The sequence below is a fragment of the Lepisosteus oculatus genome, chromosome 21, assembly GCF_040954835.1.
Source record: "Lepisosteus oculatus isolate fLepOcu1 chromosome 21, fLepOcu1.hap2, whole genome shotgun sequence".
NCBI classification, from domain to species: domain Eukaryota; kingdom Metazoa; phylum Chordata; class Actinopteri; order Semionotiformes; family Lepisosteidae; genus Lepisosteus; species Lepisosteus oculatus.
In genome coordinates this window covers 10641609-10664944 of record NC_090716.1, presented here as the reverse complement: position 1 = coordinate 10664944, position 23336 = coordinate 10641609, and the positions used below count along the sequence as shown (strand labels likewise).

The window sequence follows — 23336 nt, the reverse complement described above, 5'->3', positions numbered from 1 at the left end:
ACATTTAACATTTAGCAACCCACACTGAAACAGGGGACACTCCATCTAATCTTTACACAGCTACATCCACGCTGCAAAGGGTGCCTTGTATATCATAATTAGAAATCACTTAAATAAGCGCAGCACATTCAGATAGTCAGCTTTTAATGACAGGCCATGAGCAGGTAGTGGTTAATTGTCCATCAAAATCAGTCATATGTCCATAAATAATTATTGTTCCTCGAAGCGTAGTGGCAAATCACATTTCCCCCTCTATTCCTGTGTAATATTTATTGCATTAGAAAAATAAATGAAAGATAAAATGCTGGAGCACTGAGAGCAGTTGGAAAATTGAATTCAAAGTCTAGTAACTTCAAAAAGTTTTTTGCACTCATTTATTTTCTCTGTCAGCAGCTGTTTTGTGGGACATGGCATTTTAGAAATATGTAAGGCTAATAAGGCTCTTATTCCTTAAAATGAATGCATACCTGGTTTTATATTGTTTTTTTCTCAATATTACATTTGTCTCTTAAATGTATGTTTTTTTTTTCCCTTCTGAAGGAAATTTTGAAGGTCAGTGTTAAATAAAATTAAAATCGTGACTGCTAGATAAAAATAAAATCACAGCAAGATTTCTATTGACTCAATATAAAAGGCTGATGAAGACTTTGCCTACAGAGAGCACTATCTCTGTATAATGAGGTGCCTCAAAACCTTAAAAGCTTTATTAGACCTAGGGTAAAACAAACAAGCAGACAGGCAAACAAGAATCCTGAAGGATGAATATATGTTTGTCTATGTCTCTGAGAATGGCAGGGGAGCTGTAAGTATTGTATGAAAACACACCTGCATATATTCTGTGGATTCTTAGAAAATAAAATAAAAGCAGTCCACCATTGGCAGAGATTGGATTCTTACCCCAGGAGTAAAGCAAATGCTTGTTCCAAGGAATCACAGTTACTCTACATGTCTGCTTTTAGTATCTTTCAGTTGAATCCGAGGGGGAGAGATTATTTGTATCACGTGGAGTCAAAGTATCTATCCCTACTTCAGTCGTTAAAGAAGAAGACAGCACTTTGCTAATGCCCTGTACATTCACTACAAAACTAGGTCATTTAACAATAGACCAAGCCACAGTCAGCTCTCGTCTTCTACATATTACATTAAGTGTAATGTGCGGCAACTATTCAGAGCTCTGAAAGCTGTTATTTTATTCTGTAAATGTACACGGACATGACATTTAATATTGTCGCAGAGCGGTGAATGACAGGGTTTCAATGTATGTCAAGTACAACATGATGCCAAGTTTAATCTGAGCATAAAACTACATGACAAAAGGGAGAAAACGGTGTGTTCTTTAAAGCACGAGCTCTGAATAAATGATAACCACCGAGCTTTGAGCTAGTGATACAGACTATGTGCCAACAAGAATACAGGAAACTCTTAGCACGGAGGTCCCGAACTCCTCAAATGCCTTTTCTTTGCCAGGTTAGTTCTCTCCCCATTGAAAATTCTTTTTTGTTTTACACTTAGCACTCTGCATAAATCCAGTCGCACTTTTAATAAAGTGGGAGATTGCAGAATTTGCATTTCTCTTGAAGCTGTTTGAAAGGCCTTTTTTTCAGGAGTTCTGACATATTTTTTCTGTGAACACTATGCACCGAACTGTATATACCCGAACATGAATATAAACATGTGCATAAACATGTATGTATACTGTATTTGTATTATTTCTAACTGATTTGGTGTATTATCTATTTTCCTTGTAATGTACAATTAACCAGTCTTATCAGTTGGACAAATTAAACGTTTTAACTGATGCATTTTTTATTTTTCAAAGTATAGTTGTGTAGTATTTTCTGAATTTATTATGTAACATCTTGTGACTTAAACATGTCTGATTGGGGAGATAGTAAATATGGTTTAATATCTGCAAGCTTTTTGGCTCCCATAGTTCTGTGATAAATGTGTCTCTGATACGAATTGTCTTCCATTATTTAAACTGAGACACTTTTCTCGTGTAAATGTGGCACTATTTGGCCAATATGCACTAGACGTGGCTACAGTAAATAATGGTGATGATGTGCATGGTGTTAATTATGGTTTTGGACCTTTGTGGTATAAATACGTAACCCTTTGGGAAATTGAAAATTATTGTGCATTGTTTCCTTCATGTCACTTATAATTTTTACCATCTTATTATTTAATATGATAATAGTCTAATTTCACAGAAAGAGGGAAGATGTTTAACAATTAACTTTTAGTATCTTACAAAAAAAGTGAATTAGAGTTTGAGATCATGTCACTCCTGCTAACTGTTTCATGGGATTATAAGACCTTTAATTATTTTTTAATTAGGTTTCTCTACAAATAAATTATTAAAATCAAAGAAACTCTAGTTAATAGAAGATTGACTGAGCTGAAAGTGCTTGACTGAAGTAAAAATAAAATTGTTTAGATGCCATTTTCCATACAAAATGGGGGTATGGGAGATGGAAGATGTTTAGATCTTGAAAGCCTAAGCAGGGTTGGTATCAAGAGGAGGAATTGAGGGAAGCGAGTGGTCAGTTGAAAATAATTTTCACTCACCTTCCCTTCTTCGACTGACTGTGTTTTTGCTTCTGCGTGCAGGACAGAGTGCAGTTTGAAAATCTGGGCCATCAGCTGACAGCCAAACTGGGGGAAGATGGGAAGATAGGCCCCCGTGTGATTGACCTCACCAGGCCTGAAGATGTGGATGGTGAGTGGAACCCCAGCCCCCTCCTCCAAGTAACACAGGTTGTGAGCCCCTTTGAACCACAGCCCTGCGGATAAAACACAGCTTGAAGATAACTCAAACCTTTTGTCAACTTGACTTGGAGTTGCACATCACACTAACCAGTGCCAATAACAAATTTCTTTACATTGTTAAGAGATCAGGTAGATCTCTCAGACCCTCTTAGTCGGGAGTCTATCTGTCAGGAGTAATGTTTGCTTGTCTACAGTGACCTATTACTGCTGTGGAGTGGTGCTACCATTGTTTAAGGAAAAGATGAAAAATCACAGCTGCTCAGTGTTTTAAGTGTTGGAAATTTGTTATTGTGAAATATTAATGTAAAATACAGTCATAAAAACCCTTTAAGCAACTATTTGGGATAGTTTTGTTATAAATCCTTCGCATTAGTGTTCTTGCTGATCGTAGGCTCTACATATATAAAACTATCATTTCAAAAAGCAGCAAGGCTGGCACCTGAACGCACTAGATTTTCTTTTTTCATCATTACATTGTGACTTCAAAATCAAATATGATACCCAGCAGTTTTTAGCAGAGTAGAAACCTGCACTAAGAGGAATATCCATATGCGTTTGTATATTGTAGAGGTTAGCATTGAAGCCGATGGCTGTAAGCAGAGCACGATCTGTGTGTATATGTGTTTGAAGAAATGGGTCACACTCTCCTTTTCACAGGTAGGTGATTAAAAGAGTGGAAAGTGAGAACAAAGCTGGCATTTCTCCAGTGCTGGCCCTGAGTGTGATGTCAGTTGTTTAAGGTCCCCTGGCGTGGAGGTGTAAATTCTGGTAGCGCTTGCTTGACAAAGCGTCATCCCCCTTTGTGGCTTTTATTCCTAAACACAGGAGAAGAACGTTTCTGTGCGCCAATATTTGTCATGCATAAATATTTATAGCAGTTTCCATGGCACTTCACAGGGGCAGAGAAAAGTTAATCATACTCACTTTTAATGGTCGGGATTGTGTGGAGACAAAGTAGTAAATATTTCTCAAAAGACTGCATACTTGCAGTGTGTTATACTGCTATCTGTCTTTCAAGAATTCGCCGTGTGAACGGGAGTGCATGCAAAAGAAAAAACATATATATTACTTCTGCATACATATACAACACACCCAGATGTACACTCCTCTGCAACTAATTATCTGTTCATTTTTTATGCACTATCTGAATTCAAGTCTGTGCATCAAGGCATTTAAAAATAAGTGCAAACTGGTTTCTGCATATTGGAGTTAGCAAGTAATGTGTCTTCTTTTTGTATCCTAAAGTATCCAACAGGTCTGAAAAATAGAGGATTCTTACTTTTCTACTACAGCTCTATGTACTTTTCTACTTAAGAGATACAGTATGTAAGGACTCTGAGTGGAGTACCAGAATAATTAGTTCAACAGGAGTGTTGGACACTTGGCAGACATTTGCCCCTTTTGAATGAGAAAGTTAGAGAAATTTGCCGGATAATTTTCTGCAGCAAATCTCCAACAGACTTCAGATGAAGGATGTGCAGAGAGACAGGGGCCATGAAGAGTTCTTCCCAGAGGGTACACGTTGAATTAAGGCCAACACCTTTTCAGACCATTGAAACATCCATCACTTCAGAACGTCACTTATTTGTTATCATCATTTGTTGTTTCACCATCAGAAGAAATCTGTATTGTGAAATACACATGCATCCAGATAAAGTAATCCTTTCACAGCCATTATAATAATTTGTTTATAGTTGATGAAAACAGGAACGCCGTGGTTTATGCATAAACAATGAAATGATAAAAATATGATTTTGTCATGAAGTAGCATAATGGTTATATGTAGTATATAACCACCAAAAAATCGGTACGCATGTACTCGCCAACATCAGCCAAAGAAAGTGTACAGCGCTATAGACAAAAGCTGTCTGTAATCAAAATGATTCAAAGGCAAATTAAGTTAAATGTAATGGGAGGTTTGCAGAATTATTAACAATGTCCGTCACTCTGTGGTGATCAGTCTTGCTGATCAGGACAAACTACCTGCAGACACTTAAACATTTAACATACTCCATTCTGGTAAAAAGGTAAACGTAATGAATGACCAAATTTGCTGTCAATCTCTCAGTCCTTAAAGTATTAATACATCTATACAGGATATTAGTATGAAGCCTGTGAATCCTCTGTTCCTGAAAGACACAGATTTTACCGCTGCATTTTTGTACCACCATGTTTTTTTACAACAAGAGGATTTCTGTATCCTATATTCTTTAGTGCCCAAAGTGTGGTGTGTCTGCCAAAACACAGAAAAGAAAACCAGCGTTATATGGAAGAACTAGTTTATTTTTCAGCAAAGCCATGCTTCTTCGTTCCTGTAACTGTCAGAAAGCCTTAGGTTGCTTAAACCAATATTTGTAATGCATGCAGCAACCGAATTACCAGCTGCCAAAATTCTAACGAGGGACACTGGAAAATAGAAGCTGGTGTGGAAGTAGATAGAATTTCCTTCATTTTGCAAAGCCACGAGCCATATGCATCAGCTCACCACAAAGTCATTAGGTCTTTTTAAGCTCAGATGAAAAACATTAACAAATACCACAAAAGGCTTTAGTATGGGTCCTTTGTTCATTCACATATGGCAGTTTATAACTTCTGTGCCACTTGGGTCGTGTGCTTGTTTAAGCAGCCTCCGTCAGACAGGCCCTGAGAGAACAAAAGGCATGTTGAGAGATCCCAAGCAGGAAATGGGCTAATCTAAACGTGGTTTGTGACAATATCAGCAGAATAAAAAGAGGAGGGATTGATTAGCTATTAATGGGCAATTGACTCCATATGGAGAGACCTATAAAAATGTGCTTTTTTTGTAGCGTTGTCGCTGAATTATTGAATGAGAAGTTAATGTTTTCCTCAGTGCCTACTAGAGGGAATTTATTGTGCGTCTTGTGTATAGATGTATAGAGCAGGCAAGTCTGTGGCTAAAAAGTCTGCGTCTGCAATAAGATATCAGTTTCCTAATTTATCCTCAACAGTTAGGAAGAATGGAGTAGAAATTTAGTCTGTGGGTGATTTTTTTTTTCATTTTTGAAAGGGTGGGGAACCTTATTTATTTCACTGTCACCTTGGGTGAAAATTAAATACATGGTGAGATCTGTACTGTAGTTCTAATTGAAAAACATTATTAAGCAAAACTCTCTATGACATCCTAATTGCACCATTCCAGCTCTGGCCACATTTAAAAAAATATTTACACACAATTTGACTATTAGCTTTTTCACTAAAATGACTTTCTGTTTCTGACAAACTACAGAAATTAAGTTGTTTTCTTTTTCATGTCATTTGTGAATATGCTGTACTATAGCATCTAAATCCTAGTTGGTTTGTAGAGTCCTCAATTCCCAACCATAACCTTAACATACCAGACTTGAAAGCATGTAATATAAGAAATAACAGAAAAGGCAGTAGCTACACAAAACAAGTAGTGGCATGTTCAACATTTATACTCATTTACACACAGCAGTATTCAAAACTTTCAACATGCAAAAAAAAAACATGGGGCATGTTTAAGTAGATCTTAAATGGCTTGTAATTTGTAATGCTTTAATTGCTCATCGGTGCTCATTGCATTGTGTTCCATGTGTCATGATATATTCCTTTCAAAACTGAAATGTCAGTAATGGAGAAACCCTATTGTCAGGCATAATACCTTCAGGAGAAGTTATATTATTTTTAAGACAAAAACAGCTGGCAGGTTTGCGTGATTGTTAGTTATTTGCCAAAGTGGATCATTCTAAGAAGATTCTTTTGTGACAGCCCCTCTGCCCTTCTATAAAGACTGACTCTGGGAAGAAATGGAAGAGCTCAGCTTTTGGCTCCCTTCTTGTCCCTATCAAGTATAGGCCTGCTTCAGGCAGGTGTGGGTTGGTTCTGCGCTGCTTTCTCTGGGCACTTGTAATTTATGTGGTCGATGCTTCCCAGATCTACTTTTAAGAGAAATTAAAAAGAAATTCACGTATCATTCTGTCAGATTGTTAACCAGACCTCGTAAATCAACATACATTCTATTAACACCCTCAGCTCACTGCAAGCACCCTGGGGGTCTGTCCATGTCATTGCTAAACATCTGTATTTGTTTACACAATCAGCAACCTAACAAGGTGCTTCCTAAAAATGTCTATCAGACAAGCATCAATTAATGTCGGAACACTTTTTTTTGTTTTTTAGAGTGAAAGAAGATAAAAAACTTTTTGTAAATTACATGTTTTTGGATATCGGGTAACCTTGTGTGAGCTGGCTTCGTTGCCGGCTACTTGTCTGTTTTTGTTTAAAGCAAATCTTGATTGCAAGAAAGAAAACTCCTCCCCCTATGGAAAATTAAACACGGACCACCCGTGTTTATAAACAGGAATGAGTCAACTGCTGTTGGGCACATGTGCAAAAGTCCTTGACTGTCGTTTCTTGTCCACCAAGAGACGTACATGTGGAAATAGTTTTTTTTTCACCTCCACAGTGAATTAGCGAAGAAGAGAAACGTTCCGCACTGCAGTCTTATTGATAAGAAAATTGGTTCGAATGTGGGGCTAATTTTGTGATTCATTTAATATTTTTTCTGAATCTGCAAATAGCTTAGTCATCAACAGTTTAGTTTAACTAAAGAAATATTTATTTTGTGCCAAATATATTTTGTAAGGTAAATATTATAGACGTTATATTTAGATATTTTTGAATGATGTGTTATGTAAATTAAAAGCAGTTTGTTATACGTTTCATGGTATTTAAGCACAACAAAAGGAGTGGAGAACCTAATGAACAGGTAAACCAGTAAGAGGTACTCTTCCCTCTAGATCAGACTTTCCAAAATAATGACCTAGCATGGAGGATGCAGAATGCAGAATAATCTGATGGTACTCTTCAAAGGACTAACCCTGGTGTTCAGGCTAAATCTCACTCTGCGCTAGTAAAGGCAGTAAATCTTCCTAAAGTTCCTAAAACGGTTGCTAAAAATTTCATAATATTTAAAAAAGGCTAGGCTCATAAATATAGACTATAGCATAGTGTTAATGTAATCGCTTGTAAGAAATCCTCAGTTCAAACTCAAAGCTCTTAGATCAGAAAATGATTTCCTGGAAATAGTTATAATTAACTTATTGAAATGGTGTATTTGCAAATAAATCTGTGTTTTTGTCTCCTTTTTTCTTCAGAAGGACCTCACCTCTGCTTATATGCATGCATGCCAGTATATAAATTGCTGAATCAGTGTCAGTTGTAAAGTAATGGCACTGGGGGCATCATAAATTAGTGCAGTGATCCTCGGGAGCAGACAGTGACTGTCGTGTCTGAACGAGCGTTTCGCTCCTGGGGTAATGGATGCCTTCATCTGGCCCGGCAGTCAGCAGATTGCCATGTGTTGATGGATGCTGTCAGCCCAACGCTACACTACATTTCATTGCACAATAAACATGGCTGTCAAAACCATACAAAGTGAAATCAATTTATCCTGTACGGTTAGTGCGTGCTAAATGAAATTAATGTACTGTGGGGACGGTGGCAGGAAGGTAGTGTATTATCCACACATCCTCACAGCTTTAAGCAGCTGGCATGAAATGGGAGTGAAAATGCAGCATTTGGGGTTGACTGTGATTTCCGTGTGAGATTTGATTTCAGTCGAAGAACAAGATGTCGGTAATTCTGAAGACCTTTTCTCTGACCATGACAGACACAAACATATATGTACACATATTTGATTAGAAACTGAGAATTAAAGTTTTGTTCTGTCTATCCTGTTACACCTTAGTAGGACTTCCCACTCGATACCAAGACCTTTTAGAAGAAAAAAAAGTACAATTTTGTTCTATTTTAAACAGCAAAGTATATTTTTTCTCCTCGCAGTTGAACAGTTAAATCTCTTGTCTTGGTTTTAGGCAGGTCGAAGAAGAAATAAATCTTGAAAAAAATATGAAGCTGTTGATGTTTAAAGTGTTTTAATTCAGTGGCTATCATTAAGACATTTCAGTGACTGTTTCCCTTTTCCCTGAGTGATTCTGTTGTTTAAAACTGGCCTCAGTAAGTCTGCTTCCTGGTTTAAAATGACAAGAGACTGTACTGCCTCTGCGTGCAAGAAACTACAGGCCTTGACTGATGCACCATGACGGTGTGAATAAGCAAATTGTGCTGGTTTTCCAGATAAAGAGGAGTCTTTATGGGGCATAAATGTGTTGGTATGACTGTAAAACATGAACTGTAGAAAATTGATTTTTACTCACTGTATACTAACATTGCTCAAAATAATCAGGAGACCAGAGCCTCCTACTGGACATCTGGACAGCTGGTGTCTTTTTTCAGTGCTAGATTATCAGAGATAAAGGCTCTTTAGCCACATTTAATTTTTGTTTAAATTTTCATGCAGGTAGCAATAGAAATTATAGGTGCAGGTGAAGCAGTACTCTAAGTCTTCAGTGTGGTATTTTTTCTTTTGCAGGGACATTTTTTTAATAACAGCAATAAAAAAAAACTTTTCTCATGAGGAAACTACCTTCTTATGTTTTTGGTTTATACTCAGATAATCATTTTAACGGTTGAACTTTCTGTCATACAACTTATACTAAAGGAAAAACAGATTGCTTGAACATTTTATACAAAGAGGGAGTGGACATAGTAATACATGCCTGGTTTTGGATGAAAAAAAATCATTATAAACTTTAGCAGGGAAAAACAAGGTAATGTGCCAAGATTAAGAGTTGAAGGTCCTAATGAATACACATCACATGTGGGTTATGAAATATTCATGAAAGTCATTCCAAGCTTTCTTTTCCAATTTTTGGATCATTAAACATGTATCATGGCATATGGGAAGTTTTTTATTTTTAATTTTTAAAGTCCTTGTTCATAGACATGTTTTTTGTTTAGAAATTCATAAATGTTTCACAATTCTTTCAAATCCTACGTATAAAAATAAGAACCTAATATGCATTCAAAAGGGATTCTTTCACTCAAGCATAGTTAAATATGTGCGACCCACAAAGCAGTGTGTCCCAGTGGTGTATACACTCATTGCCATAATCAATATATGTTAATATTGTGTATGCTTTTTGGGGCTTAACCTGTCCTTATAAAGACAACAGTCATTTCTTTTTTTATTAAAATGATAGTTGATGTACTTATTTGAATCCATGTAAAACATGTAAATCTGAGATTGAAGCAAATAATGGTAGACACTGTGGTGTGCTCTCTAACAGAAAGTAAGAAATTTTACTTAATGGCTCTTAAATAAAGGAATTCTTGTCCCGGAACTGCTTGTTGCTACAGTAAATCTGTTCTGATAAAGGCTTGGTGAGAAGTTATATACCTGTTCTATGTAGATCTTCTTATTTTCCTTTTTCCGTTTTTTCCTTAAATCTCCTTGGTTCCCAATTAATGAGACAAACTTTAATAACTGAGTTATCATAAATTGGAAAAAGTCAACTTTTGATGATACAAAATGACAGCTGGTGAAAATAGTTAAAGTTATCATTCTGCTTTTTCCTGGTTTTGAAAAAGAAATAGGCTACTGCCTAGGCTAGAACCAACAACTTCTTTTTTGGCACAATTTTCTGCCAAAGCCCTATGAGACTGGCAATTTCTTTTTTTAGAAATTTGGCCATCCCTCTGAAAGCAGGTGATTAATGTTTTGCATTGCTCTCTTTTCTTCCTGCTCTGGTGTTTCCAGGGAGTAAAGCAGTGAATGGCTCTGCAGGTAAACTACAACAGTATTATTGTTGGCCAACAGGAGGCGCCAGCACCACTGAGGCGCGAGTGTACAGGGAAAGCCGGGGAAGGAACAGCAACGAGCCCCACATCAAACGGCCAATGAATGCCTTCATGGTTTGGGCGAAAGATGAGAGGAGGAAGATACTCCAGGCATTTCCCGACATGCATAACTCCAATATCAGCAAAATACTAGGTAAGAATTCCATTCTGTTTCATATTCAGGCTGGTTGACTTGTAAAATCCTTCACACAGATAACAGATTGAACCCTACCATACAAAAATCGCTGCTTTGAAATTTCCATTGGCCCATGTGGCACCGGCCTCACATTGGATAAAACCTCCTATGTCAGTGCTTACTCAGCAGTGACCCCTGTGGCTGACTGGCTTCCTGCAGAGCCCCATCAGGTGTCCTGAGCCCTTAAACTCACCTGCTTCCATTCTGGTCTGCAGTGTAAGAGAAAATGAGAGTGGTTTGACTGTTGGAGTATTTGTCCTCAAGTCAGCTAAGGCCAGGTCAGGAGCATGCTGGCCAAAGCTGCTGAATACGAAATTGAAATGAGCTGTTCTACACTGGTGCAGCACTTGGAAAAATAATAATTTTAAACTCGCACCATTTGAAGGAAAAAGTAAGTAAAAACATGTCACTTGTAAGCTACTGTATAATACACTGTTTATCCTACAGTACAAGGTAAATACATTTATTATATGTTTTAATAATGAATAATTTGTTTGCTTTTTATACTGTACTGCGGTGCAGAGTATGTTCCAGTATGATCACATGACTGAATAACTATAGTGGATTAAGATGAGGTTTCCTCATGAACATTTCTGGTGACATACAGAACTTCATTCTTTAATCAATAACAAATCTGTATCATTTGGTAGAGCAAATGGGAGTAAATGTACAGGTTTTCTCATCTTTCTTCCTGATCTTGTCCTCAGACATGGGAATGTGGTACTGTAAAAAGAAAACTTCTACATAATTAAGATGATTTGTAAACAAATTGTTTTTTTAATTAACATAAATATTCACAATTGACTAATCACATCTTATTTAATATGATGTTTTTTTAATTGTGCTCAAAACCTGATGAGGTTTCCCTAGTTTTGTATACTTTTCCAAATTCCATCACACATTTAAAGAATAAGCTATATACAGTATGGTAAAAAGAGTATACTGTACATTATATAATTTAAATAGAGTACATGTGTGCCATGTGGACAATTAAAATGATACATGACAGAAGTGTTTAAAGCAAATACAATTTTCCTAAAACACTATAATATTGGCATTTTCTTTGGTTGGTGTGTAAATTTTAAATAAAACAAAACCGATTTATTCTAAATATTCCTCCATGAACACAATGGAAATAATACCTGAATTATTCATATTATTTAAAAACATATTTTCCCTCCAGTGAACTATTCACTGATTCAAAAACACTATTATCTATATTTCTACAAAATATCAGAATCCTTTCAAACCTATCTTAAAGTTTCTATGAATAGTCTTTTAGCTGTTCATAAACCTTTTGCTATTTGGCTCCTGGCAAGAGTGATAAATGTGTAGCATTTAAAAGTGCCATGTTAATAAGTGCAAGAAACAGAACTCCATTCATAAAACACTGAAATACTGTTTGAATAAATGGAAAGACTGGTTGGGCACAGACATTCAAGTACTGTACTTCTTCAAAACTCAAAACCATACTTTGGATAAATGAATGTATAGAATTTAGTTCGATAATACGGGCAAAAAAAAGCTGCAAGATAAATGTCTACTCTGTTGTCATGTATGAGATTTTTTCTTTAAAATACTAAATATATGACAACATGTTGGCTGTGCTGTATGTGTGAAGTGGATATTAATAATCTCAGAAATAGTTTGCACCTGCAGAGAGACTGAAAATGCAGTAACACCAATTTTTACTTGTTTATACTACAGAACCATCAAGAAAATAGTCTCAGACAAACAGAAGAGTGTGCTAATTAAATTTTGATAGCCATTTTTTAAATTCAAATTAGTGTTTAATAAATCTTGTTATTCCGTGCTTCAGATTTCCCCTGAGATCTTCATTAATATGTACCGTAATTAATAAACTCTGTATGTGTATTTTAAATATTGTAATGTTGTTGAATGGCTAGAGGTGTTAGCCTTCACATTAAATCCAACATAGCACAGGAATCAAACCTCTCCTAAATTCTGAAGGATTTACTGCCTGTCACTAAAACCTTGTTATAAAAAATTGCAGTGCTTAATGGATCTCTTCTTTTATTACTGAAAATCAATAGATCACAGCTACTAGAGCCCCCCCTCAAGTTGGACACATTGGATGGTCAAAATATTTACAGTGCTGTTGTTTTCTTGTAATGTAACAAAAAGCTAATTCAAATGGAATCCTATACAACAAAGAGTTTTCTTTACTAATCGTATAACACAGCTGGAAAGTAGCTGTTATGCTATGTTACAAAAATGTAACTTGATGCGTTTCACGGAAGACAAAAAAGCAAAGTTTAGATAAACCTTCATAAACAAAGTGACAGACCTGCATTCTTCTAGACATCCTGTTTGTTCCGCACAGTATTTACAGTCTGCCTTGATGGAGCTGTGCAGATGTCCAAGCCTCAGGAACAGTCCATCAGCGTCTTTGAACCTCTTTTTGTGAACAGCAGTATTTTTAAAGTTAAATGTCTAACCTCTGACAATTGTGATTAAATACCTTTGGTTTCAGCAGGTAAATACCATGAATCATATACTGTAAATACTGCATATTCACCTCTACAAAGCTGAAGCTCTACACACAATACACTGTGATACTTCAGCTGATATCTTTAATATTATCGTAACACTACAACAATATTTCAGTAATTATTTACAGTAATTCAATAACACACTAATTCAAGGTCTATAAAATGATTTGGAAACATATTGAAGATGATAAGAGTTTTAGAGAGTTTTTTTTCAGAATCGAATATATTGATGTGCTGAAGTCATCTGTAGCAAGAGAGTGGTGAGGGAGAGAATGGGCATTCTGCTTTCGCTGTCATTTTTAATTTACAAAAAAAAAACATTCAACACTGGCATTATTCTGTAGTTTCAGCCGTGTGACAAGGAGGAAAGGAAAATGAGGGATGGTTCCTGTTTACTTCCTTCTCGAGAAGCTTTGTTCAATGACTTGCCTGTGATTCTGACACCAGGTTCCCGCTGGAAAGCCATGTCAAACCAGGAGAAGCAACCCTACTACGAGGAGCAAGCTCGGCTCAGCAAGATTCACTTAGAGAAATACCCCAACTATAAGTACAAGCCCCGGCCTAAACGCACCTGCATCATCGACGGGAAGAAGCTGCGGATCGGCGAGTATAAGCAGATGATGCGATCTCGGAGGCAGGAGATGAGACAGTTCTTCACTGTAGGGTAGGTGCAGTTGTGAGCTGCTGACGCGCATATTCCATTACCTTTTAGTATTAACACAGGCGATGAACCACAATAAAACAACCTCTAAACACGACTGACTCGAATTACTGCTTTGGTTTGATTTGTTCAATCGGTCTGTTTTATTGACGTTACAGTGGTGTATTGTTTGATTTGACTTAACTGGTTAATATTCTGTTTAATGCCTTTATAGCTTTGGCAAGTATTTCTCATATATACATGTAAAAATGTAGTACAAATTGGTTTAGGTCCTGAACTTTTATACCAAATTAGTATAGGTCCTGGACTTTTTCAGTTTTCTCCTCCTTCCACAAAGCAGGATGTTTGAGCTAAAATGGTCTGCAGGTTAGAGAAACCCTTCAGTGAGAGCAGAGAGTACTGTATGTGCCAAATTCTTACACACAACTGCTGACCCCGTAATGGATGTGATTATATTTATACAGTAGCTCATTAAGTAATGTTTCTGATGATATATTACTCCAACACAATTCTAATGAACAGCTCGTTAAACAATAACAAGTAGCCGTTTTTCATAAACAGTTGTTATTCTTTCATTATACTTGCAATGACGATGATGAAAACTGGTTTTGATAGTTTTAATAAAAACCATTTGCAAAGTGTTTAAATTAATTGCAATCCTGCATTTTAAAGAACATAGATTTAAACTCAAGTGAATTTTAATAGCCGTAATTTATTAAATTAGGACAATAGCAGGCTGCAAGCAAAGAAAGTAGACAGACATTTTTATAGGATATAAAATATAAGCATTAATTTAAGAAAAGGCCTTTAGGGCATGAGCTAGAAGTTTAACTTGATAATTTATTATATGTGGTCAGTTAGGAAAAGTTTGCTCCAGGTGTTCATTCTTCACATGCAGGAAAAAAGATATTTAAGCTTGAATACTTCACAATAACAAGGCATGTATGGGATATATTTTCTTTTTCCCTTTAGTTATTTTTCTACAATTTAATTTGAGAGATGTATTGTCCACAGGACTCCTTTAAATCTTTTTCACAGATGCTAAAGACTGTAGATTTTTAAGTAAAATATATGAGTAACTTGAGTTAAATTTGGCAATTAAAATACTTTAATTGTTTGACTACCCTAAGGGACGAAATACAGGAGTCTAAGTACTTGTAACATTCCTTCATTTTTATGCCTTTAGACTGTAATTACATTCCTTAATTCTGGCAGATTTTTTTTCTGTTCTTTACTGTTGAAGTCACGGATCAAAACTCTTAAGTCTCTGTCCTGCAACAAATCATTACTACCAAGGACTTTCAGTAAAACCAACAAAGCTCAGTGACACAATGAATCAGATTACAAATTTTTGGAGTTTGGAGTTAATGAATCTGAAGAGTTTCCAAATTGCTGTCGCCACACTTAAGCAGTGGACAAACTATTTTATTTATTTTGTTTTAGTTATTTGTCTTGTTTTGTTTTTTCTTTTGGTGGGGAAATCTATATATTTGTGTTCTGCTGTGAAATATACAGTAACAGATTAATTTGTCATGCAGGCAGCAACCTCAGATGCCGATCAACACAACTGCAGGTGTTGTGTATCCTGGAGCTATCACCATGGCAACCACCACACCCTCCCCTCAGATGACGTCAGACTGCTCCAGCACTTCTGCCAGCCCTGAGCCCACCATCCCGGTCATTCAGAGCACCTACGGGATGAAGATGGAGAGTGGAGGCATGGTGGGCAACGAGACAGTGAACGGAGAGGATGAGATGGATATGTACGAGGACTATGAGGACGAGCCCAAATCGGACTACAGCAGTGACAATGAAACTCAAGAGGCCGTCAGCGCCAACTGAGAAGCGCCTGCTGATTACAGCAAAGAAAAACAAAAGAGAAAAAAAACTCTTCTGAACAAACGTTCTTAAAGAGCCTGCATGCATATGTGGCTCTGACAGATTCAACAGCAAATGGTCTTAAATGTTTCTTAATGTGTGAAGCAGTTTGATTGTTTTTTTTTAATTCTTTTATTTTTTGTTTTGTTCATGGACATTTTACACATTTAGGTTTTTGCCTACAAACCTTCGGATGACAGGACTTGAAACCTAACATTTAATAAGAATCCATAGCTCTCTCACAGTCTTACCTTTTCTTATATATAAATATACATATATTTTTTTTTCTTTTGAATGCTTTTAAAAGCTTACATTACTGTTTTTGATGGGGGTTATATTCTCACTCAGGTATGCTGTGCCAGCCAACAGCTTGTGAATGTGTTTTTAATCTGAATTATTTAAAAAAAGAAAAAGAAAAAAAACTTTGAGATTTCATATTGAGATGAAACATAGAACAAGTCCACAAGTGTGCAGAAGTGCGCAGAGGGAAAACATCAGACTCCCTGATTATTATTGTTATTATTATTGCTATTATTATAATTATTATCATTGTTGTTTTTTTCCATTTTGTACAGTTTTAACTCCAAACGTGCCAAACTTTTTCAGAACGTTCACGAAATATCTTAATCTTTTAAGTCTTAAGGGAGACACTGCAAAAGTCTTAGACAATCTTTTGGTATCTTAACTGAGACAGCATAAATAACGAACTTTTCTTTTTTCACTACAGTAGTAAAGTACTCAGGAATCTGGTGACAGGTTGTTGTTTAGTTGTGGAAATGGTTGCCACAGTGCACATGCCCAGATGCTTTTGCCTGTTAATGTGCCATGAGTTCAGGATTTCTCAAGGAAGCACAACAGAGTGATCAGCAGTTACTTGTCAGCAACGTCTACAGAAACCAATTTCTGCTGCATTCAGTTCTGTAAGGTCTTTATTCAGCCCTTGCATTCAATCTTACAGAGTTAATTCTTAATCAGAGTGATTGTAATCATTCCAGAATGCCAAGGGGCCAATAGCTTCCAATCTGTGAAATTGGAAAGGCAGCAAAAGGCAGCTTTGGTGGCATCAGATTTGCTGTGGTACAGTACGTACAGTAGATTTTGTTTAGCACTTCACCCCTTAATAAGACACAAAGTTTAAATTCCTTAATTGATTTTTTTTCCATACGATTAAAACTTATTTAAATTTAATCAACTCAGATAGTCTTAACACTGACAGATGATGTTTACATGCAGGAAGCCTCATATTCAAGTCTTACGAATTACTGGATTGTTGGAATGAAACTGGCAGTGAAGTCACATTAGGAAGCAGGTGCTAAATGTGCAATTTCAGACACAATGCTTCTAATTTCGGTAAAATACAGATTTATAGATTTCATAGGATGACCACAGGGGCAGACCATAGATAGAAATTATCATTTTCCTTAGATGTGTTTTTAATTTACTGTGCTCTGAATTAAAAAATCATCTGGCTTTACATCAAGAATTAATGAGACACATTATGCAGAGTAACAATTTTTTTCTATATGAATATAGGGTAGAAAATATGCTAATGTTTCAGAAAATTACGTGTTATGACATGTATGTAAATTAAACCCTGAACATTATTTTTAAAGGTCAGGGTTGCATTTGGTTCACTTTTAATTCTGACAGGTTTTTAACGTTTTCAAAATTTTTCAAAAACTGTTCCAATAAAGTACCTATAAAGTAAACCTATAAAGACTCTAGGACATATTAGCCAGTGTCTTACAATGTAGGATACACAATTTAATCTTCATTAATTGTCTTAATCAAGAAAATTTAATCTTGATTAATGTAACTCAGAAGCAGGACAGTGAAGTGCCTCCTTATTACTTTTCAAGGTTATGGGGCTTTTGTGACCTTTTAAGTTTGTCTTTGGAGGAGCAGCCAGTAGACTTTGTTTTATATGACCTACTGGAGTCTAAAAGGGTGGCCTTCTTTTTGAGAACATGAGATGTGGCCCATTTGGTGCAGTTTCGGCTTTCTTCTCCAGTTAAGCACCTATCTGCCCCTCTAACCCACAGGGTGCTTTATCCGTTCCTGCCCATGGTAGCCTTTACCCCAAGGGGGTGCCATCTGTCTCCAAAATTGTTCGGAGCATCTATGAGAGGCGAACAATGGGGAATCTCAAGCAGCATTGATTGTGCTGTTCATCAAAGTGCTCTCACAAGGCCACAGTGCAAAAGAGCCACGAGATGCTGGTGAACAGATGGAATAAGTGAGCCAAGCTGTGAGGGATTATTAAAATGACTGACGAGTAGGTATCGTCTCAAATAGAACATTATTAATGTATGAGTCTTGTTATTTTTGGTATGCCCTTGAACTGGTCTGTTTCATCAGCAGCAAACAATGTTGGCCAGCAAAAACATTTCAAAGTTCCAGGCCATATTGCCACCTTCTTAACCTGTGTCGGCTGTCGCTGATCTGATGATCACTCTGTTACTTTCAGCAGTTCAAAAGGTACTGAGTTCGAGAATTAAGCATTTTTGACTTTTACATTTTGATCAAACCTTAAATCTCCCTTTTTTGTTTTTCATGCAGAGTATTTATTAAGGTCTTAAAACTTTTGAGCAGTTCTCATAAGGTCCCCTTATTTTATTTTTTGTGTGAGTGCATAGGACGCTAAGTAGAATGTTTTGTACGATTATTGTATTGTTTTTTTTTCTTTTTGCACACAGGCAAAAAAAAAATAGTTTTTAGGTTATATATTTTTTGATTGTTTGTATTTCCATTCTTCATGACCATGCCAAAATAATATTTTGCAGGCTGATGGAAAACAAAGGACTGTTCTTGGGACTGAAACTTGATTGCGCTTGTAGTACAAAAAATAGAAAAAAAAATTAAAACTCACACAGAGACATTTTTTTCGTAAGTGTTAAAAGCACTGGATATAAATGGTATTTTTTATCAATTCTGACTAATGTGAAGCTGTTGTACGAAAAAACTACATGAACAAAAGTCATCAGTTTTGACTCCTGTGGGCTTGTCTCACAGTTGCCAGATTTGAGTCATTTTTCTGTCTAGTTTATTTATGCAAAAATACATTATGTATGAACACTTTGTTTTAGCTCCAGTGCTGTGTAAACAAGAATGTTCAGTGAACTCAGCCATACGCTCACATAGTGACTGGTCAACTGAGACACACCGGCCTCCAAAAGCCCATTTTGTTAGTCACATATGTTTGTGTTGTGTATTGTATTTGAAACTCTATAGTACATACAGACATTTTATTGTATTTATTAGCCAGTGTTGGCTCTAAAAGTGTCAGTGCAAAATAATTAAAGGACAATCAGAAAAAAAATAAAAATGAACACGGTAAGACTTAAAATGTTTTAACCTAAATTGGAGCTCAAAACAAAGTTTTTTTTGTTTTGTTTTTTTTTTTTTAATTCACCATCTCATAGTAGATTTTTTAATTGTAAATATAACATAGGAAAATAGAATTCTATTTTTGTTCATGAATACTTAGTGAAGTATAAGTTATGTATTTTACTGTTTTTTTTTTATACATCAGTGTATGTTGGTCCATGTCTAAAAACTGACAAGTCACTGTACCTCATGTAGATGCTGAATTTACAACCATGATGAAAGAGAGCAGTATTGGACCTGTAGCTGAGACAGCAAGGCACCTCACTTGTTTGTATTTCAATGATTTATTTGTTCAGGGATACAATCCACCAATATTTTATGATTGTGATTCTCGTATTGGTACTTCTTTGGTAACTTGGCTCAAAAGGAAGGAGGTGACAATCCTCAGAAAATGTGAACATTGCTACAAAATACTCAACTAACTAAAACACTTTTAAAAAAGTAGGCTTTTGTTTCAGGAAATGGCAGTGCTACAAATTGTTTGTAGCAATTAAGCAGTTTGTCCTTGGATTAGCAGTTGGGTACTCAAATCAACAAGTCACCACAACTGCTACTGTTAACTAAATACTAATTAATTAAATACTGTAAACAAATTAATCTCAAGGCAAACTCAGTATTGATAATACAAAGATTTCTCGGCTTGCCAAGTCATATAATGTTCGTTTTATACGTTCAAGGTACGCAAGATCAGATGGTCATTTAAAATACTGAACAATGGCAAAACAATTTAACATCTTTCATGAGGGCAGTGCACAGAATTCTTTTCTTTGGCCAGTTACAGAACAAGCACTTAACAGACAGGTATTTAACCACCCATGTTTACGTTCATCAGCAGTTATAAAATGACTGCATCTATTTCACAAAACCATTAAGCTGTATTTTAATCTGACCCTTAGCAGGTGAAAACTCATGTGCCAAATATGTTACAGAAAAAAAAAATATAGGTTCACAGCAGTCAAGACGATACATTTGCGCCTTTTTTGGAAATATGATTTTCAAGCAAAGTGGATGGGTAATGAGCATCTGGTCCTGGATAATTTGTTGAAAAACACAAGTGAGGGTCTTGGTGAGCTTAGATTATATGGGACGTGCAAATATTTATTAGTTTGTGTGCTGCACATTGCAGAGCCTCTAGTGTGCATTTCCTGTCTGTCTTCCTTTGGTCTTTTTTTGTGTTTTCGCTAATTATTTTTTTTTAAACTTTCTAAGTTAGCCGTCCAGCTTGTGGCAGGTTTAGTATGCTTTGCATTTATGTTAACTCATTATTGTCTTTGCCATGTAAAAGCGGATTTATTAACAAAAGACAAGCTTATAAGCTGATACTACATAACTTATCTTACTGTAACTCTTTTCTGACATTGGAATTTGTGATGTGTATTGTGAGATTGTTCTCTGTGTTAATTTAATCAGCACAATTCACTGACATGCTGGACTGACATGCTAGCTGCTGTTCTGAAGTGTAAAATTTGCTGTTGGGGGCAACCCAGGCTGTTGTCAATGGTACTTTGCTTTTTTTTAGTTTCTATAGCAACACTGTGGGTGTGGCTCTTCTTTCGCTAGGGCTGCTATTTTTTGAAACCCGCTATCAGACTCTTACAAGCAAGTTCTCTGCATAGAAATCTTTCACTGCAGGTACCGTGGCCCATGGCAGGTCTTGTATGGGCGTTAATAGAGAAAAAAAAAACTAGTGTCTGTTGCTGCTTTGAAAACAAATGTTATAAGTCTGAAAATGTAAATAGTTTATCAGAATATCTTGTACAGTCCAGTGTAAAGTTTTTAATTGAACTTAAAAAGGTTTCCATCACATTTGTCTTCACACACTTCTTTATACAGTACAAAAGACAGCTGTTTGCTAAGAATATTATTGTAAAAAAAGAAAAAAAAAGATAATTAAAAAATCATCTTTTTTTTGCTTGGCTTCATAATGTAAACCAGCCAGTCAATGGTTTTCATGTGCAGTATTGACGTGAGGTAAAACTAAAAGGTAAAATAATTCTACAGTGGTACTTATGGAGCTTTGTCTCCTCTGTTTTGGTAGTATTTAATATTAAAAGGTAATACACCAGCTGAGGAACACATTCTGGTGTATATAGGCACCTTAGCTATGTATACAAAACTTTAGAACTTTTTTTCCACACAATGCGTTTTTGGCATATTGTAATGTAACACCATCTTTAAATATACCTAATCAGTTGATGTGACATGGCGGGGTTGGGTATCCTTGTGGGGGTGGGGTGGGGGTGACTGCCTGTTTAAGCTCATTTACCTCAAGAGTGTCCTCCTTTTCCTAGAAACAAACAAAGCGTTTCACCATCACTCCATCTTTTGTACTGCTGTTGACACTTAAAAATTAAAGAGAAAACATTTTGTTTTAAGATCTTTGCTTTCGTCTTCTTCTTGCACATCAACTCGCTTGCTGGCCTGATTCTCTAGAAGCCAGACTGCACCAAGACCCAAGAGCTGTTTAACCAGAAATGGGGATGAACAAATTGAGGAGAAGCCGCTTACAGTTCTGTACAGTATGCTGGGGCTGCTGGCAACAGTATCCTTGAAGTGGAGTATTTTTTCAAAAGTCTTAACAATGCAGATCAATTAATCAATTAGCACTGGAGATTTGGAGCTCAGTTAGACCGAAAAACCAGCAAGCACAGAGGTCTCCCAAAACTGGGACTGGGAGCCACTGTTTAAGAGCACAGTCAGGCATAACCATTACATAAGAATGCTCTCAGCTGGTACAGAACAAAATAATCTATCTTTAAGTACCTAAATTGCAGCGGATTAAGTCTTCCTTAGAACTACTGTAGATGAGCTACAAGATTAAAGTATGACCTACTGTTCACCATGTGTTTTAAGTATTTCAAACAAGAGCAAGGCAGATTATCAGTTCTTAGTTTTCTCCTTCATTTTGTAATAATCTTTGATTAACAGTAGCTTTCGTTCATAATGCAAACCATGCACACTATAGTTCCAAATGAGGGTGTATGGGGAGAGAAACCAATTACCATGCAGGTCTTTTAATGATGCAGTAATGGGTTGCCAGTAGTACCTACTGTATAGGAAAGATTCTGTCCTCCACTCATACTGACGAGCCTTCCAGCAATCCAATACTAATGAATCCACAACTGTGTGTTGGGTCATCTGTTGTCCTTTTCATATTGAATCCAAGAGGTAAAACGCTAAATATTTATCAAGTGTTCACAAGTTTTCTCTTCCTTGTGAGGGCAAACAAAAGAACAATAAGGCCATCAACAATCTTATAAAAAACTGTAGTAAATCATCTTTATTGCAGTTTGAGCCTTGTTAATGGTAGCAGACATATAAAGGAGATAGAATGACAAGCATATAGGTCTTATTAAAAACTGCCTGACAGGGCTGCCTCCTAGAAAAGCAAACATTAGCAGGCATTAGATATAAAAACATTTTGCAGAACATAGTCCTTAGGGTTTCTGAGCATGACCAAAAGGCATTTCTAGTGGAAGCTTTAAGATGGAGAACAGCTGCAACAGTTACTACTGCAGCATGGATTGGTAGTGGGTCTCTAGAGTGTGTTTTCAGTTATATTAGCCACAGTTGGTGGAAAGCCCTCTGTTCAATACCAAAATCACATTCAATTTATTAAGCATCAGGAGAAAAGCGATTTAAACTGATGATACGGAAAAAATATATATACTGTAAAATATGCATGACAGAAAGTACAGGAATACCAGTTCAAACAAATACGTTTAAAACAAGATCTAAAAGCTGTCCCTCAGAATTGCTAAACCGATAGGGAAGAGTAGCCTACTGTATGGTAGGTGAGCACCAATAGAGAGCACTTTCTACTAGAGTTGATAATCTTATTGAAGGAACAAAGAAGAGAACAGCATCATAGAACTGGAGATGTGTATTTATTCAGTAATTCTGACATATAAGGGGAAAAGATTCCTTCCATGGACTAAAAAGTCATGAACAATATCTTGAAACCTATCTGAAAATCAACAGCATGCAGGTGCAGGGATTTCGTGGCAGGAGTTATTTGTGCGCCAAGAGGAAACCCAGACAGAAGTCTAGCTTTTGAACTTTGGACATAATGGACGTTTTGTATTTTGTTCTTTGACAGCAGCCAAGTCTTGACAAAGCAAAAGCATGAACTAGTTTTTCCGAGTTAACACTAACAGACCACGTAAAAGGCAATTATATGATATGCTGAGCATCTGGCTAAAAATGACAA

At 36.3% G+C, this 23336-nt stretch overlaps 1 protein-coding gene across 20 annotated transcripts in view; it reads left to right on the top strand.

Annotated features, from left to right (window-relative positions):
- sox6 (SRY-box transcription factor 6) overlaps positions 1 to 21501 on the top strand; it is a 203705-nt gene extending 182204 nt beyond the window's left edge. For 18 of the 20 annotated variants that reach the window (XM_015338143.2, XM_069181505.1, XM_069181495.1 and 15 more), the window contains 4 exons: positions 2611 to 2719; positions 10412 to 10645; positions 13648 to 13864; positions 15400 to 21501. In XM_015338143.2, coding sequence (XP_015193629.1) covers positions 2611 to 2719; positions 10412 to 10645; positions 13648 to 13864; positions 15400 to 15703 — 864 coding nt within the window. In that variant the 3' untranslated portion in view covers positions 15704 to 21501. The remainder of the gene's footprint in view (positions 1 to 2610; positions 2720 to 10411; positions 10646 to 13647; positions 13865 to 15399) is intronic. The other 2 variants (XM_015338145.2, XM_006642485.3) reach the window with 1 other exon arrangement.
- The last annotated feature ends 1835 nt before the right edge of the window (positions 21502 to 23336 follow it).